Here is a 19,097-nt window from a genome sequence, read left to right as displayed (position 1 = left end):
TCTTTACGCATGACATGTTGTGTCATGCTTTCACACACACCCTACAACCTATTAGGTTTTGCATACACTCCACTGTCTCTCCCCATTAGTCCCTGTGCTGCTTCTCGTACTACTACAATCTCCAGTCTGAGGTAACTGGGCCCACAGATGCTGGAGCTTGCAATTGCCCTCCTTTTCAGTGATCCCATTGGGGCTGCAACCCACATTTGGGGGACACAAAACCTTAGTTCTCACAGTGGTTCTCACTTTGCCTGGGTATTATCTCTTTAAGACAGCATGCAGGCACATGACTGATTGCTCCTCCATGCAAATGCCCTCCCTATACATAGAAAATAAGACGACAAGGAGAGGACTAGGCTAGAAAGTATCTCCCTTAACATCTTGATTTTCTGTGTATGAGGGAATGGTATATGGAAGAGCACCCTGTCATGTGAGCCCCCACCTGCATTTTGAAGTGGTACTACCAAGACATAGATTTACCACCTGAAGTAAGAACTAGGCCAAAGCCTCAGCTGTTGCACACTTCTAACCCAATTAGACATACATGGCTGTCCCTTCCCCTCCTGGTAGTGGGAGGGGTAGACATGCCAGGTTGAATCTGCCATATCAGCTCCAATATTGAAAGTCTTTCTCTTATGATGCTCTAAGTTTTTAGCCAGTGGGTCATTTAGGACATAGTCTCCCAAATGGGGGGCATGCCTTACTAGCCACAAATAGATGGCTGTTTCATATGGCTTCTTAAGACAGTCAGTTCCCCAGATTACACAATCTGCATAGCTTCCAAAGAAGCAGTTGTTGAAAGGTGTTGGTGGTAGACACAGAGCATTGGCTGTGGTTTGGAAAGTGATAGGCAACAAAGGAGATTCCTCTCCCTTCTAGGAAGCAGCAAGAATCAAATCCGTTGCCACAAATCCTGCTGCCTAACCTGGTTGCTGACAATAGAAAGTCTTATGTATGAACTGAATGGAAGCTTTGGGACAGTTGTTTGTATGGTGCAATATGACGCTGCTGTTCTACAAAATACCTACTCTTCCTGCTTACCCTTTGTGGAACTGGCACAGATCAAGTTGAGTGGGACAGCACTGTCATCACTAGAGCTACTTTTGGCCCTTGTAAATAGATATTTCAGTGGTGGGAAGAGTGGAAGCATTTGGATAAATAGATCTGCAGCGCCCCAGCCAAACGCTAGCCTTTCAGCCAAGACTAACCTAGAGCCATCGTTGCTGTTGTAATAGCTTAGCAAAGCTGTGCTTGTCACCAGCTGATGCTTTAACCATCTCCCACACAGCTGTCTGCTCCCAGGAGGCGATGACAGGTCCCTGCCGGGCTGTGATGCCTCGTTGGTACTTCGACATGTACAAGAAAAAGTGCATTCGCTTTATATATGGAGGCTGCGGAGGCAACAGGAACAATTTTGAGTCAGAGGAATATTGTATGGCTGTGTGTAAAAAGATGAGTAAGTCCTGCCTCCCACTGGCCCTTGCGCAGCAAGCTGTTGTCCTGTCTGTCTTCTCATCCTTGACTAGGGCTGCAATCCAGTACATGTCTACTCAGAAGTAAGCTCCATTGGGTTCAGTGGGACTTACTCCCAGGTAAGTCTGTATGGATTGCAGCCTAGGTCAAGGAAAGAGCTGTCTGTAGCCTTGTTCTATGGATTCTGGTGTCTGCTGAAATTCTGTGTGTCCTCTAGTAGTCTCTCTTGTCTCTGTGCTGCTTTAGTTTTTAGGTCCAGCTTAAGTTTCTGCGCTGGGGAAGACTGGCTTCCCCTCAAATACTTGCCTGCCTCTCTAAACACATATTGCCTTTGCAAGGCTAATTAAGGCTTATTTAATCCTTTTCTAGATTTTGTAGCTGTAATTGAACCTTTTTGTTGTTTAAAACTGCTGTCCTCATTCACCTCAGCTGGCCCCTTTTCTTACTGCCTTTCCATGGAATCATGCATCCCTTCAAACGCTTTCTCTTATGTAGCTACTGGAATGAGATTCTCACTAGTACTATTTTGTTTTAATGCAAGATGCTTTTTCATTTTCTGCACCATTAGAAATATGAACTACAGTTGATGACTCTATTTGATACTTTTAGGGTTTTGCCACCACTTTTTCCAGCTCTCACAATAAAATATCCCACAAAAAAATTAGCTTATTAAATTCCAGCACTTCATTTTGGCTGTTGCAGAGGCCTTTCAAAAGGCTTTTTTGTGCGTTCTAGGGCTTGGCAGTCTGCCTATACAGCAGTAATCCTGTTTACAAAATGGGTTCCATGCAAATGCTTTTGATTAGGTTGATCTGATTGAAGAGGTGGAATAAAAGATATGGATGTCAGGACAAAAGTTCACCCCATCCAAGAAGGATTTGGGGGTGGAAATTGGAGCCTCTGTATCAAAACCTGATTCAGAAACACAAAACAGTATAAAACACATCCAGTTTGGGCTCCCATTTATACACAGAGAAAATGTATTCTTACATGGGTAATGTGTGCTGTCTTGCCACTTAATGCTTTTCCATGTTGAGGTAAGAAAGTTGTGGGTTCAAGTGTCATGTTAAGACTCCCACACAGGGCTTGATAGAAGATACTGTATAAAATGTGCAGTCTTATGAATGCAATGTCCTTTCTGCCTGAAGGCAGTATCAAATTCGACTTCAAAATGGATTAATCCAGGTGTTTGGGATTTGATGAACTCATTCTTCCAATTGTAATCCATAGTTTGATTGCATAGACATTTAATGATGGCTCTTGTTTACAAATATATTAATATCCCATCTTTTTACCAAATGTATGTGAGGCAGTTAATCAAATAATTAAACAATAACAATATTTTTAAAATAGCTTAACGTTTTTGGAAGAGGAGGAGAAAAAAAGCTGAAATATGTATAATTGTTTGCCTGCTGCTGGAAAAAAATATATGAGGTAAGCCAAACTCTGGAATGCAAGAGTTTGGATACCGCCACAGAGATTTGCTCAGATTGCATGGATACCTGGAGCAGGGCCATTGTTCTCTGCACAGAAGCAGGTTTATATGAAAGACATTGGTCCTTCAAATATCCTGGTTCTAGATTACTTGATGGTTCATGACATTAATTGCTGTCTGCTTCAGAGTGATTCAGGATGCATGACTTCATGCCATGCCCAGAGATAAGCTGGCAAAGGCGTAAGCAATCTGTTGATCTTTTGCTGGAAGATAATAGTGTGGACTTGGACAGCTGTTACAAAAGCTATAATGGCACAAATATGGTGCAGCTTCATCCCTTTAGGGTTCCCTACTAGCTGTCTAATAGACTACGCAAGTGGATTGTTCTGCTGTGCCTTTTTGTGCTGCGTAACTGTGTGTATGTTTACCATATCACCTAATAAGGCTGCTGGGGGTAAATGAAGCTTGAAATGTGTAATTCTCTCCTTGGGGATTAAACATTCAAATATATCTGGACATTTCATTGCTATCTGTGGGTAGTTTCATTGAGCAACCAATATATACAGCCTTGCATTGCACCAGAAACCCCTTCAGAAAGGAAGAGCAGCCTTCTTAACAATGGCTTCAGTTACTGATTCTGCGTAATGCTTGCCTAGTTTTTGGTTTTGCAGACGCTCCAGTATGTTAACTGGCTTTCAGTAATGTGGCATAAGGTGCTGCAGAAAATTGGCAATTGACAGAAGTGAAAAAGAAGTTCTGGAGTAGATTGTTTAAACCTATTTCTGAGAGTGGAACAATTGGCAATAAGTTTTCCCTGCCCTAGCACCCTTCTTTCTGGTAGCAGCTCCCTACTCCAGGGCCATTGACACAGCGAGTCATGTATTTTATCATCTTTCCAGTTCCTCCTACTCCTGTGCCTACTGATGATGTGGATGTCTACTTTGAAACACAAGCTGATGACAATGAGCATGCCCGTTTTCAGAAAGCAAAAGAACAGCTAGAGGTTCGACATCGCAACCGCATGGACAGGGTGAGCCGCCTCTAAACTATAGTGGTGCTGCTCTTGTTCTGCTAATTCAACTTTGCAACCCTGTTGTGGCTAGCTAGCTGTCTTCATGCCATCTGCTTCATGTTTTGCTTTTTCAGTTTGGCCCAGTATTTCTTCTTTTATTTTTTATTTTTTATTTTTGGGTAATAAAAGCCATAAACTCTCCAAGCTTAATTGCTCATTTGAGACCCTAAATTAGAAATGTCTGTCCATGATCAGGTTTCTCTCTTGGCTTTCTTTTAAGCCTGTAGCAAATTGTTGGGTTTTTATATTGGAGAGTGTGTGTTATATTGCTCTGGAAATTGTATTGATTGGGGTGTTAAATAGCCTAAGTAAAGTTGGTGAGCTACACTGGAATCAGTCACACTGATTGTGTCTTTCTGAACTTAGGTGAAGAAGGAATGGGAAGAAGCAGAGCGTCAAGCCAAGAATCTTCCAAAAGCAGAAAGGCAGGCTCTCATGCAGGTAAGTCAGCGTAATCACTGCAGTGAGGGGGATTGTTCATTGCTAGAGTTTGATTGCATGCCTTCCGTAATTTCTCAACAGGAGGAGCCTTGGTTGTAATTTGTCTGTCTACAGTCAGCAAAAACAGTTAGTTTTGTAGTCTTATTATGTCTAGCTGTTGGTCTGAGAATGCCTCATTTCTCCTTCATGGGGGTATCTTTCCATTCTTCAAATCGGTGATCCTTAGTATCCACTTCTCCTCTGGTAAGAAGATGAAACTAGCCACTAAGTATGTCAGTAGCGTGCCAAAATAGAACTATAGACATCCAGCCATGTTTAGTTCAGCTGGGGCTGCTCAGATGTACCTCATTGGAAGATGTAACGTTTCTGCTTGTTCAAAGCTAGTGAAAAGCCATGAGGGTGAAATACCACCCTCCGGATAAAATAGTAAAACATTGTTTTGAGAATAAAATCTAAAACGTTTTTAGGTAGTAGTGTCCTTGAAATGGATTCATATCAGTTGAAGAAAATATAGAATGAACAGTCGGAATTTGATTTTTTTTTTGTTAACACTTAAAATTGTATTTGTCTTTATTGTTTTTAAATTGATCTGCAGTGGCACAACCAAATTTGTTTTTTGTTCATGGCAGAAAATCACAAAACATATTTTTTAATTTCATCTTATAAAATGCAAAATTTCATACAAGCTAGTAGCAAAAAACAAACACAAACTGTCAGCCTTGTATCCCACTAAAACAATAATAATTATTCACTCCATTTTGGAGGACTGTGAGGTTGGGGCTTGGAATCCTAAGGAATTAATTAGGGTAATGGAGGTGAGTTCACACATCAGTGTTGTCATTAACACATTGAGCCAAACCATGGTTCAGTACAAAAGCATGGTCTCCTGGAAAGGAAAACATGGCTGTTTTGCTTCTCTGGTCCTACAGCCACAATCTCCTCTCCAGGAGAGCCACACATTCATGTGAAGCTATGGTTTGGCTTAGCATTACATGCAAACTGAGCCATTGGCTGGCTTTTGGTAAGGCCTCAACTTGTCTGCTACCGCTAAAGTAGGTCAATGGTTTCCAGTACTAAAAACAAAATTATTTATGTGTACTAAGAATGACTGCAATGTTAGATTATCCAGTGCCAGTCCTGTTGACCTGGCTGCAAGGCTTTTTGCAGGCATCTGCTATAAACCAGCTTTAGACTAAGCTGCAAAGACCACTGCTGAATCTCCCTGGCATTTTGCAGGTACCCTCTGACGGATGCATCTGGAAGTAGCTATTCAGGATAGCTATAGCTTTAATTAATCTCTTTGCCGCCTGATAACGCACATTATTGCACCATTTTACTTCTGTAGCGATTCCAGGCAACAGCTAAATCGCTGGAGAAGGAAGCAGCCAGTGAGAAACAACAACTTGTGGAGACTCATCTAGCTCGTGTGGAAGCAATGCTGGATGACCGCCGTCGCATTGCCCTTGAAAATTACCTAGTTGCTCTGCAGACTGATTCTCCACGGGTGCGTTCCCCTTGGGATGTTTCAAATACATGAATGAAATGGAAGCCAGGAGTGTCTAGAAGAAGGCACTGGCAGCTTAGTGGAAGAAGGGGAGGGGAGCACAGAGAGACAATCATTGATTGAAAATCTGTAAAAGCAGACAGTTTGGGTGTAGCATTAGTATGATGGCTGCTGAATTTTACTATAAATATTAATTCTGTCCGGATATGTCCTGTTTGGCCTAGCTCCAGTTTCTCACCTGTAGCATTGTAGCAGCTCACGTGCCTTGCAGTCGCTATGAAATAATATTTAAGAGTTCTTTGACTTGCTTTGTATATAAAACAGACTGGATCTTAATGTGCACTATTGAAATGATTGGGCATTTTTTATTAGCTCACCAGTTTGGTTTAACTTCTGCAGCCTCACCGTATCCTCCAAGCTTTAAAGCGTTATATTCGCACTGAAAACAAAGACCGTCTGCACACGATCCGCCACTACCAGCACGCTTTGGCTGTTGACCCAGAGAAGGCTGCACAGATGAAGTCACAGGTATATAGTAACCCATAGGAAGCATTTCATCTAATACTTAAGGCCCACTCCTAGCTGTCTGTTGCATTTTATCTCTTCTGTGAGACTTTGAGCTGGCTTGGACATCTCAATAAGCCATAGTTCTTCTGTGCTATCTAGGGATATGCCAGCTAAACCAGAAACTGTGTTTATTTACATTAATCAAAGTTACATGTGTGGGATGGAGAGCTTTTGGGTGCAAACTAGAATATTTGTGAGAGATGGCCATTTCTTGAACTGATATCAATGGCCCCTGAACACATTCTTTATTTTTGTGGTGCTCAAATTGACTATGCTGTTGTCCTGTTGCTGATAGTAATCAGTTTCTTGGATTTGTCATGTGTCTTTCCTTGTATTACTTGTCAAACATTGTTCACCTTTTTAGAATAAACATAGCTTGAGGAGAAGGCATAGTCATGGCAGAGCTACACCATACATTTAAAGCACATTCAACACACATGGCTCCCCCCCCCCAAATTCTGGCAACTGTAGTTTTTTAAGGGTGCTGGGAATTTTAGCTATATGAGAGGGAAACTACAATTCCCAGGCTTCTTTGTGGGAAACGCATGCGCTTTAAATGGATGTTGAATGTGCTTTAAATGTCAGGGCAGATCCACACCATACATTTATTTGCTTACCTGAGGTTTCATTGCTAAGGAGCAAATATTCCTCATTTTTTTTCAGTGTAGGGAAACAACTGATTAATGCATTATCCACTAAAATACCTTTCTGAACAGTTTTGCATTCCTATTTTGATTTTATAGCCAGGATTGTCTTATTCATGACTAAGAAGGCAGGAAGAAAAAAGTGGAGTGCGTGGAAAGGCCTTACCAAGGTCAAACAATATCACTAGTAGAGCTGTTACTAGAAGTCAGTTTTCTGTAAATTTGATGCCTTTCTCCTAAACAGTCCTTCCTTTGGGCTGTGCTAAGTGGCATTCTTATAAAGGAAAGAACTGCCTAAGGTGATAAGTAGTTATTTTGTGTTGAATTCAGGAACCTGTATTGTCTGCTTTAGAAGCAGGACTGGGGCATGAACTGAGTTTCACACAGCAGCAGTAGAAAATGGTTCTACTGTTGCTTAGATTAGTTCAGTAATGCTGAAATCTACGCTGCAGATCTAAGTGTATTCACATTTGTACACTTTAGTGCTGGAGAGTATTCTAAATGGTTTCCTTTCAGTCTTGACAGACATATGTTTCCCTATTCTGTAGCTTCAGCCCATCTTACTCAAATACCTTCTGCATCATGAAAGCTAATCTTCCAAAGGTATAGAGTACCCAGTACTGTCTTCACACAGCCAGTTCAGTTGATCAAGCAGTGTCCCTTCTGGTTCTTCTCCAAAACCCAGAGCGGGCAGGTGAATGGGGTGCTTAGGCCATAAAATTCATTGTGCATGCTGTGCTGTAGACCAATTGACATGCAGGGAACATTGTCGATACCATTCAGTTCCTTACATTTTGGATGCACTTTAAGCTCCTCAGTCGATCCAATAGATTGACAGGCTGCCACATAGAAAATTAAATTGCTTTCATCCTTCCCATTTAAAAGTCGGATATACTTCAGACTATAAAAAGCAGGTCATTAGTGTTCTTCCAGTTTGATCATCCGTATTAATGCATTCCATATCAACTCTATATAATCCCTTAATGTGCAGCACCCTCTGCAGGTCAAAAGCATAGTAGCCATTAATTTCAGAAGCCTATGGTAAAAGCTGAGTTGTGGCTGTGTACAAAAACAGGAACCAGGGTTGTGGAGGAAACCACACCTGGTCATTATGCCCAGACAAGTCTCTCTGAACAAAGGCTAGTTTTGATCTTAACATACTGGAATTTTACTGCCGCTGCTTTAAACAAAGCCTTATTAAGCTGTATATCTCCTGAAAAAATATGCTGTTTAGGGTAACATGCCATATGGTAATGTAACTTTATGCTAGTCATAATAGAAGCATAAGCCTCAGATCTATATAGAGCTGTACATGTATACATACTTGTAGATTTTTCTTCTGCAACATAGTAGAAGTTATTGCTGGGTCTGGAAGGGTTCTTCTGTTGCAGCACTTAACAACAAATGCTCAACTGGACCAACTTCTGAGGTTCTCAGGATTACAGCTTAAATTGCAGGGGAACTGGGCCTTGTCTCTAGTATCTGCTCTATCTCTAGAACAGAATATCCAGTCCTTAACACCTTAAAAAGTATCTGAAGGCTACCATGTTCTCAAAGTATTTAGGGAGTCTACTTTTGTTCTTTCCTTTCCTCATCACTGCTTTTAACAACAAAAAAAGTTTTATTAAATCAGTTGCAGCTTATATTGAATAAAACCCAATGCCTTTTAAAAATGGGATTACCCCATTAAGGTGCTCTACAGATAAAAGCATTACTTCATACAGCACATAATTATCCTTTGAGTTCCCATTGTCATAACATGTGGCGATGAACGCTAGCTTAGATCACTTAAAAATAATCTGAATGTTTCTAACCTTATCAGATGACATCTGCCAAGTTAGCTAACTTTGAACCTCTATGTGTAGAAACACTGTACCTGAATAACAGATGATGGGACACATAGAGAGCCTGATTCCTGTCCTGCCATACTTCAGGTACAGTAGGGGCCCGCTTTTCGGCAGCCTGCTAATACAGTGGCTTTGAGTAAGGCCCCACTCATACGGCACTTGTTCCGCTTTTACGGAGTTTTTCGGGCATCGGGCACCATTCTATTGAATGAGTTCTGCTTTTCAGCGGGTTTCGCTTTTAGGCGGAGGTCTGGAACGTAACTCGCCATATGAGTGGGGCCCAACTGTATTCCAGAGGCATTTGTGTGGCTACTGTTAGAAATAGAATTCTGGACCTTGGCCTAATTCAGTACAGTAGTTATGTTCTTGTAATTTCTTTTGGATTAGCTTTTAGGAAACTGTATTGTATCCTTTTATGTAAAGCATGGGAACATAAGAAGAGTCCTGCTGGACCATGGCAAAGGCCCGTTTAGTCCGGCATTCTGTTCTCACAGTGGCCAACCAGATGCCAATGGGAAACCCGAAAGCAGGACTTAGGTGCATCAGCATTCTCTCCAGTTGTGATTGCCAGCAGCCGGCATTCAGAGGCATACTGCCTCCGACAGTGGGGATAGAATATAGCCATTGTGACTTGTAGCCATTGTCAGCAGATATGAAGCTCCTAAACTCTTGATCTCTAGAGCAGGCTTATGTGTTTAAGTAAAAATACAATAGATACCCTGCTTGAACCCTGCCCTCTCTTTTGGTAGGTGATGACACATCTCCATGTGATTGAAGAGAGAATGAATCAAAGTCTGTCTTTGCTCTACAAGGTACCTTATGTGGCTGAAGAAATCCAAAATGAAATTGGTTAGTATTTTTGACCTATTTGTATAGTTTACGAAACGCATCAAAGCACTTCAGGCACTTGAGTGCAGCAAAGATAAAAATAGTGCTAAGAAAGTATATACTTGTGGAAAACTTTTACCCTAAATATATTCTTGTTATTGGAAGCAAAATATCTCATAGACCAACACCCCTCCCCCAAAGAAAACCCCTAATGCTTGAATGCAAGAGATTGTGTTGAGTTTCTTGGAACCATCTTCCTAGGATAACACTTTCTGACTTAACACTACTACTTTTAGATGAACTACTTCAAGAACAGCGGGCTGACATGGACCAGTTTACTTCCTCCATTTCCGAATCCCAAGTGGATGCCCATGTGAGCTCTGAAGAGAGTGAGGAGTCTCCCCTCTTTGATGGCAAACCTTTCCGTCCATTCCAGGTGAAAACTTTCCCAGCCTCATTGGACAATGAAGGTATGTGGAATTGTGAGCGTGTAACTATAGAGCGCTGCTATATCTGGCCTGAACTGAGATCAGAGACTAGCTACCTGTCCTCACTTTAGTTCTAGAGAGCTTTCTTATCAGAGCTCCTGTAATTTCTTAGCAAGTAGACCACTGGTTTCTAGTTGTGTTAGATGTTGTCACGTTGAGGTGCTTCCCATTTTTAATTGCTTATTTGAGTCTGGTATTCTGACTTTAATTTGTGCATATAGCCTAGCTCTCTCCCATGGATGCTTTTTTTAAAAAAACCTTGGTTATGAATTAATTTCCAATTCCTTTCAAGCTATAGAATCCTTAGCCCATAGCTCTCATCACCCTGCATTGCTATAAGCTTATTAGAAATATCTGTTCCCTGCTTTCTGGTGTTCATATGTTGGAATAAAAGAAAAGAAGCCTGAACTTTTTGTTAATTTCTAATCTAAATGTTGCCCAGGATCTGAGCCAAAAATCGCACACAAGCCTTTTTCTTTTTTCCCCCTCTTCTTAATCTCCTTTCTCTGCTATTTTGTTTTGTTTTGTTTTGTTCTTGTGTTTTCCCTGCTGCTGTAGATTCTCAGCCGGATTTGTACCATCCAGTGAAAAAAGGTTGGTTCTAAGCTGATCCCTCAAAATGCCTTCTTTCATGCCCCTGCCTTTCCAGTGTGTTTTGATAGCTTTTGCTTTTAGTTTCATAACATCAACTTCACCTCCCTCCCTCCTGCTCATATTAAGCTTCAGGGATGAAGTTGCTATCCCTTATGCAAAATGAGTCAGTTTGGCTGCCTCTGATTTGTTGACCAGTGTTTTAATCATGGTGAATGTCATACGTACAGTGTTGGTGCAACATGAATGTAATGTTGCGTTTCAGATTCAAGAGTTTAGTGTTAGAGGTACTTGGATGAGAACATTGGTTTTATTACAGTAGTCCTTTTTCCATCTGTTCTGCTTCATAAACTTGATTAGAATAAGGGACTTTTATATGGAGAGACTGAATTTGAGTTGCACAGATCTCTAGGAATTCTACAGGATAAATATCTTAAATTTTAAATGTCCTGTTCTGTACAGAGATATAGAAAGCTGTTCTGTAGGAAATATCTTGGAATGGGTGTTTGCAAATGGTGTTGCAGAAGCAGTAGGCACCACAAATGGGTGTGTATGTGTGGAGGCACAAGGCAAGGTGACTGGAGCTCCATCCCATACTATGTAGTGTTTAAAATCCTATAGTTTACTAGAAAAGCTCTCTAGCAGTTTTGTTTTACCTGCCAAAATCCCTGTAGTTTGCAAAATTCAGAAATTCCTGTTCATTGGGATTGGATATCCACATGTAGTATCATTGGCTTTTTCCTCAGTTTCTCTTACAGTGTGTTTATATTACTGATATGTTTGGAGTCCTACTTGTAGCAAATGCTACAAGCAAAGGTGTAACAGCTATAGAGAAGTTGATCTCTGCTGAATGTGGTCTGTATTGCAGGTCAGCACCACATTGTTGTGTTAAGGATTGGCACTCCTTGCTCTGTACTACAGTGCATCAGGCATCTTGATTCTCAAGCTGCTGAAAAGACCTTAACAACTACAGGCGGTAAATTTGCAAAATCAAGCTGTAGATAAAGGCTGGGGACAGAATTTAAGATTAGAAACTTGTGACACTCCAGATGTTGGACTCCAGCTCTCATCATCCTCAGTCAGCTTGGTCAATCATCAGGGAAGATTAAGTTTTAGCCCATCTGGAGGGCTATGGGTTTCCCAACCCTGTTATAGGGCATTATATTATGGCAGATGAATAATCCATTTGTTCAGTTGACCTGTTCCTGATGCATCTATAACAGCCTTTCCCAACCTTTGGATCCTCAGATGTTGCTATGCTACAATTCCCATCATCCCTGACCATTGGCTATGCTGGCTGGGGCTGATGGGAGTTGTACTACAACAACATCTGGGGACCCAAAGATTGGGAAAGGGTGATCTATCTATAAGACTAAAAAGTGGAGTATTAAGTTTTCTGTTAACTTTCATTCTGTGTTTCTGGATTTCTTATGTGCTCCTAAGTATCACCATTTTGCAGTCCGTTCTTGGCAAAGTTGTCAGAGCTGTGAACTGTAGCGTGTTTGTTCCTGCCTTCCTTTATTGCTCCCTTTTAGTACAGTGCACACCAGCTAGCGCTGTTTGCTTCCAGAGATGTGTGCAATCTAAAGAGCTTTCCCTCTAACCATCAATAAGGCAGAACTATCTAATGGTACCTGTTGTAGCAGGTGAATTCGTAGTTTGAGGCCTTTGCTGTGCTGGCTACTGAGAACTGGAAGAGCCGAATAAAGGCCAGACACTGAATGACTAGGAATGGTTTCTAGACGATGACCTAAGGTCTAGAAACTGCAAACCACTGACTTTCACAATAAGTGACCCACTCTTAGCAGCCTTGGTAAGCAAGGTGGATATTCTGGAGCATGGCTGGAATCTGAAATAGTATTTCCTGAGGATCTTAGGGAAAGGCTGTAAAATGAGGCACTTTGTTGAACCTTGCTTTTTGTGGAACAGTTTAGCCAGGGCTTTTGATCAAATCAGACACTTTGGGTTAAAAGCATCAAACTATATATGGATATAAAGTGATTATGCCTAAACATTTTGTGATGTACTCCTGTTTTGAATGAATTTTAATGTTTACACTGTTTCCTTATTCTCAGTATTAAGAGAATGCTCCCAATGCTGTTGGCAAGGTCCCAGTAGAATTAGATGACAAATATAACATGGATGTACATAGACAAATGCAAAACAAGGCACGTGCATGTTCAGAATGTAATACAAAATCCTAGAACATCACTTTAGACAAATACATTTGTCCACTACAAAATGTTAAAACAGTGCAAGATACTGACTCTAGAAAATCATTTTGTATTAATCATTGATCTAATATTAGCATCACACATTCATGACCCCCAAATTAACTTGCAAACTTATTTGTTGTGTTAAGATTGATAACATATTATGTAACATAAATGTATTTCATAGATCAAATTGAAAACTAGAAACTTGTTCTGTTACTTGGCTTATGTTCACTCTGAAGTATGTCACTGCTGTTATGGTGATACCCAGTTTATTTCTGTGTAACATGTGAATCAGGAGAGGCCGTGCAAGCCCTGAACCAGTGCCTGGACTCTGGGATGGGATGGATAAGCGTTAACAAACTGAGGCTGAATCCTAGAAAGATTGGGGAGGGGGCAGTGGGTGGATAGTTCCTGAGTCTGGATAATTGGTCAGTTGCTTTTGGATGGGGCCATACTAGTCTGGGAGTGCTCCTGGCTCCATCTGTCACTAGAGGCTCAGATGGCCTAAATGGAATCAAATAGATAAGACTTAAAGACAGAAGTATACATTTGTCACACTCCTACCCCCCGGGGGTTATTGCTTATTGGGATCCATATATATATATTGATCAATATATATATGGGTCAATGTATAAGTGTGCCAAGTTTCATACTTTAACCCAAAGTGCATTATTTTTAGGTTTAACTGCTCCACTATTTGGCATTTTCAGGCAGTAAAAACAAAAGTAAAAGTCATTGACAGTTGCCCGCAAACACAATTTATCACCCTTCCTCCCTCAAAGAATCTTACTAACAGAATATTAACTAGTCTCCGAGCACAGCAAATGAAGGGCAATATGGGTAATCACTTATGAAGTGCTTAACTGGTGTATGCTGTATGTCCTTTGCCCTATGTGGGGCAAAATATGGATATGTAGAGAATCTCAGAAGAATGCAGTGGCTGCCTTGGATCCTTCTGCAAAATCATAATGCACGCCGACATTTTGCAAAACTCAGATATCAGGTGCTCTTTAAGATATGAGTGGTTTCACTGTTGCATTAGTCTCTTCTGCTATTCATCCTGATCAATTTTTGAAAGCTCAGGTCTCAACTGTAATGCAGAGCAGTTGTCTTGATATTCTCCTCCATTGTCACATGCATAATTTCATTTGGAACAAGCTGAGGGATATTTGCAACTTCATTCACTCCTCCCTTGACATTGATTCTGGACTTGAGCCAGGCACGGGACAGGAGCTCATTAAGTTTGTTCAGTAGATGAGCTTTTTGGAATGACATTGAGGCTCGTTCCTTAGTTAGTTGCTGATCAAGAGTTGCTTTTTAAAGAGACAGTGCTGACTCTGCTGTGGCAGAATCTCTGTTGCATGCTGGCCAAGGCGGAGGGCTTATGTCCTGGCTCCATGGAGCATTTATAACAATCTCTAGAGACAGCACTTCTGCACTCCCATTGCTTTGTGCTCAAACCTTCTAGAAAATCTCAGTTTCCATCATGTGTACCTCATTTGACAGCACCCCCCGTCTCATTATTTGTCTCACTAGCATAACATTTTGGTGTCCTTCCAGTATGTGCATCATAAGGAAATATGTATATACAAAGAACAGGAAGCTATGGATTGCAATTTGTATTGTGAATCCTAGTAGGATGACAGCACTACCTGGATGCCATGCAGGTCTGACAGATGGCCCTTTTCTTTGTCTGATCTCATGCTTAATTTCTTCTGCACAGGGTCTGGCATGGCTGACCTTAATGGACTGATTGGAGCAGAAGAGAAAGTAATTAACAGCAAGAACAAGTTGGATGAGAATGTGGTACGCGCTTTGCTTCCCCCCCCCCAAAATCTGAGATGTGGCTTGCTTCCATGCTGCTCACTGCTTGCTTGATAGTCACTATACACATCCCATATGGTGCAGGGGAGTGACAGCATCCTGAGTTACAGCTATTGCAGGCTTCCAATATGTGTCAGAGACAGGAGAACAGGAGTGTGAAGAAAGCCAAGCCAGCATCCTTACCACAGACAGCCCTGTTGATGTGGAAGGCAGAACAGAACCCTTTGGTGCTTTGACAGAGACTTTCCTAATTGCTTTGTCAGCTATTTTGAGTGGCTGTAGCATTTGAAATGTGTAGCAAGAGAAATGGGCATGCTATTCTTTTTAGAGCTGATGCTGAGATATAGCTGAACTGTGGTATGTGTTTGCATGTCCTGTCTAGCCCCTTGTTGAAAGTAGTAAATATGAACTTACTCAGAATCAAACTGCTTTAATCAGTTGATGGAACCCAAACTAGGTTTATTCTACCAAAATATTTTTACTTTTCTGACAGATTAAGAAACACAAAGATGTAGCCAGCTGACATAGCATCTACATTGCATCACGGGCATTCACCACCACCAGTTTTTAAATATGTTACAACAGGGAGCTCACTTGAACCTTCTCCACCCATTGCATTTGTGCTTGGAGGGAGAGTGGTACTGTGCCTCCTGACTCCACCTCCAACATCATGTGTCTTGAGAGCTGCTACCCTAACACCAACATCACACTGGGCATCCCAGACACCACACATTCTGTGTCAGTGTCAAAGGGCTCCATATGTGAACAAATGCACACATGTAGGGGGTTCTCCATGTGAACAGGAAGCCTGATGAGCCAAGATTCATGCTTGTGTGGAGGAGCCCCTACGTGTGTGCATTTGTATCTGTCTGAGGTCCCTTTATACTGATGCCAAACATGTGCATGACCACCAATGTTAGCGGACAAGATCCCCCCCCCCAAACGTGTGTTTGGTGAATGTTGTGTGAATATTCCTGAGGCCATCTTTTACTGGTTTTGCAAGTGCTGTAATTTTTAGCCCTAGAAACTAGTGGGATTTTGCTAAACACATGAAATCTCCTTTAGTGAACACGAGAGGACATAGCAGTGTTATCTAGCTATTAGTTCAGTAGAAGCTTCTCCTTTTTGCAAATCAGTGGTGATTTTTATTTATATCCATGCCCAGTATTCCTCCCTTTCGTCATTAGTTCCTTGTGTAAAATTCCTTCATGACTGTTTTCAGGTAATTGATGAAACCCTTGATGTGAAGGAAATGATTTTCAATCCTGAGCGAGTTGGTGGACTGGTGGATGAGCCGGTAGGTATATAGCCACCCACCCAGGCTTGCTGTTGAAAGAATTCATACCCTTGCCTCAGTATTAAGAGGTATTGTGTTACACCCCTTCTTGTCTTGAAGATGCTATGAATTTTGCAAAGAGCTGTAGACCTAAAGTTTTCAGAAATAAACGTTTTGTTACGAGCCACATAAGCAGAATGGATCATATGCACATAACACAGGGCCGGGAAGGTATTTTGGAAGATGCCATCTGCCAGCCAGATCATAATGGAGAAATCAGGGCAAGATCATAATTGAGTGCATCTCATGCTTGCTGTGGCAGTTGGCCAAAGGAAGGTGCCTCCCTATCTTGCTTGGTATTGTTAATTTCCAGTTCACAGACCCAATACAGTGTTTTCTTATCCATGCAGGAAAATGACAATGCACTGCATGACGACTTCAGCTTCAGCAGCAGTGCTCTCATTGGCCTCCTGGTGATAGCAGTTGCCATAGCCACAGTCATAGTCATCAGCTTGGTGATGCTGAGGAAGAGACAGTATGGAACCATTAGCCATGGAATTGTAGAGGTGAGAAGGGCCTTCATATGCATAATCTGATCTCTTAGAGAAGTGGGACCAAATATGCCGGCTGGGAAATGGGGGATGGCAACAGTTGCTTTCTGCATGGAATGTTTGCTACTTGTGTTTGGGGAGCTGAGATGTGGTCCTCTTTTTCATGGGAATCCTTGCAGACATCTGCTGACTTGAGTGTCTTGTAGTCAGTGACCATGTATGGTTTAAAACAATTCTCTGAAAGCATAGCTTAAGAAAAGGCAGCCTTAAGATCCCCTTTCTTCACACATGTGCAGTACATAAATTCACCAGGAGCAGGATTCAGTGTTGTAAGTTCAGAGTAATAATTGAAAATCACTATCACTTTAGCCATTTGCTCAACCTTGAGTAATAGGCATGTGAAAAGAGCATGCAAGCTAAATTTGGGCCAGCTTTTCTTGGGATGATGGATATTCAGTCTCTTGTGACAAAGATCTGTTTGATATTTAGGATTCAAACACTTAAATTCCATCCAAGGGGCAGGTCCCACAAACACATTTAGTTAAGATGCTTGCATGTCGCTTCTTCACCCACTGATAAATAGTCCTGTCTTTTGAAGGTTGATCCGATGCTAACCCCAGAAGAGCGGCATCTGAACAAGATGCAGAACCATGGATATGAAAACCCAACATACAAATATTTGGAGCAGATGCAGATTTAAAAGTTATTGAAACTGCAGCAGCCTTGACCAGCAGAGGATCAGGGTGGGGAGGGCCAAAATGGTCCAGTATTTTGGATCAACTATTGACCAACAGTTGCTTGAAGAGGACTTCATCTTCCATTCAGAACTCCTGGATCATTTAAGACTTAATTACTACTGTAGAGTTGCAAATTCCATTCTTTTAAATGGGTGAGGAAATGATAATATAACAATATATGATATATAAACCTTAAATGGGAAAATGATATATTGCAGATATTTGAGATGTAGTTTTCTTTTTCTTTTTAAAGAAACTTAAATCTAATGAGAGAAAATCCCAGTGCTGTTGTATTGTCTGATAACAAGCTCTCTGTATAAATGAGAAACGTTGTTTTACTTCTGATACACCACTTGAATATTCAAGGTCATGTACCAACCACGTTGTATAAATAAGACATGTGGCTCTTTTGGTCATTCTGGCTTTTATATATATACACATATATAAAAGCAGTATTCCTTTTTTAAAAAAGATAATTTCCCCCAAAGTTGCAAAAATGATGAATTGGGCTTTAGGGGCTTTGGGAGAGAGAAATAACCAGGGAAGCAAATTCACAATAAAGGAAACCTTATATAAATTCTCATGCCATTGGCCTGTGCACTGCTGCTGCTGCGTGGCTTGGCTTTCAGAAATCTAGACCCTGTAGAGGTAAGGAGGGAAAAAGCTTCAGCCATTTTAGGGCCGCCTTAGTGAAATACTTGGACATGGTTAGTGCATATTGGGATTGCATACTTTGCCTTGCTTTCTGGACCCAGTCATTGTACAATTGGTAGCCTTTACATTTGAATTCAGACCCTTTCCTTCCTCCGTAAATCAGCCTCCTTTAGCACCCTGCTTAGTGTAAGTGAACCTCTCTTTGTTAATGTACCCCAAGCCCCCTCCCTTTATGGTAGATCATGATCATTAAAAGTTTGGGAGGCTGATATATCTTCCCAAGGAAGCTAGAGTTGATACTGGGGTGTCTTCATAATTGGAGTCACTGATATGCCTGTAAATAACACAGGCATTGGTGAACTCAAGGAATGACTGCAGTTTTGCTCTCCATTATGGGTGGAATTAGGGAGGATAGAGGGGATGATGTCTGCATTATGGAAAAGAGAAGGGAATCTGAAGTGTCAAGGAGACTGATCCATTCACCACCATGTCTTTGTAATGCTTGTATAGTTGGTGTTAATGCTCACAGCTTTTTTAAAATTCTGGAGGTTCTGGTAACCTGTGGTGTATTTTTTTCTATTTTTTGTGACCTTCCTTTATCTTCCACCCTTTACCATGTCTCTTCCCACTATGCACAGATTTACTTAACCTGCAGACTCCTTAATGTGGTCTGTGGGGAATGTGAAAAGTTGGAAACACATCAATAAACACTTTAACTTCCAGATTGATTTCCTGTGTCTATCCATAAAGATGCCTGGTGGGCTCTCATATGTTCTAGCTGGAGCTCTGGGAGGCTCTAATATAAGCCATAGCTTTAAATTGGTTTTGCCATAAGTCTCAAGGACTGTTTAGATTCTTTTGGTGCTGGGTGAGTCTCTGCCTTGGTGAGGGTCTCCTCCTGTCTTTCCTGTCAGAGTGATGCCGACAGTGAAATGGTTGAGTTTATTGT

At 41.3% G+C, this 19,097-nt stretch overlaps 1 protein-coding gene across 4 annotated transcripts in view; it reads left to right on the top strand.

Moving 5' to 3' along the window:
* APLP2 (amyloid beta precursor like protein 2) overlaps positions 1-18,870 on the top strand; it is a 60,627-nt gene extending 41,757 nt beyond the window's left edge. The window contains exons 7-18 of one of the 4 annotated variants that reach the window (XM_061593427.1): positions 1,289-1,456; positions 3,808-3,938; positions 4,347-4,421; positions 5,767-5,925; positions 6,325-6,453; positions 9,733-9,832; positions 10,108-10,281; positions 10,858-10,893; positions 14,830-14,912; positions 16,153-16,227; positions 16,617-16,772; positions 17,356-18,870. In XM_061593427.1, the coding sequence (XP_061449411.1) occupies positions 1,289-1,456; positions 3,808-3,938; positions 4,347-4,421; positions 5,767-5,925; positions 6,325-6,453; positions 9,733-9,832; positions 10,108-10,281; positions 10,858-10,893; positions 14,830-14,912; positions 16,153-16,227; positions 16,617-16,772; positions 17,356-17,457 (1,388 nt within the window). In that variant the 3' untranslated portion in view covers positions 17,458-18,870. The remainder of the gene's footprint in view (positions 1-1,288; positions 1,457-3,807; positions 3,939-4,346; positions 4,422-5,766; positions 5,926-6,324; positions 6,454-9,732; positions 9,833-10,107; positions 10,282-10,857; positions 10,894-14,829; positions 14,913-16,152; positions 16,228-16,616; positions 16,773-17,355) is intronic. The other 3 variants (XM_061593429.1, XM_061593428.1, XM_061593430.1) reach the window with 3 other exon arrangements.
* The last annotated feature ends 227 nt before the right edge of the window (positions 18,871-19,097 follow it).

Source organism: Rhineura floridana, chromosome 12, assembly GCF_030035675.1.
Source record: "Rhineura floridana isolate rRhiFlo1 chromosome 12, rRhiFlo1.hap2, whole genome shotgun sequence".
Lineage (NCBI taxonomy): Eukaryota > Metazoa > Chordata > Lepidosauria > Squamata > Rhineuridae > Rhineura > Rhineura floridana.
The sequence above is the reverse complement of the archived record's forward strand: the minus strand, read 5'-3'. Positions and strand labels throughout refer to the sequence as shown.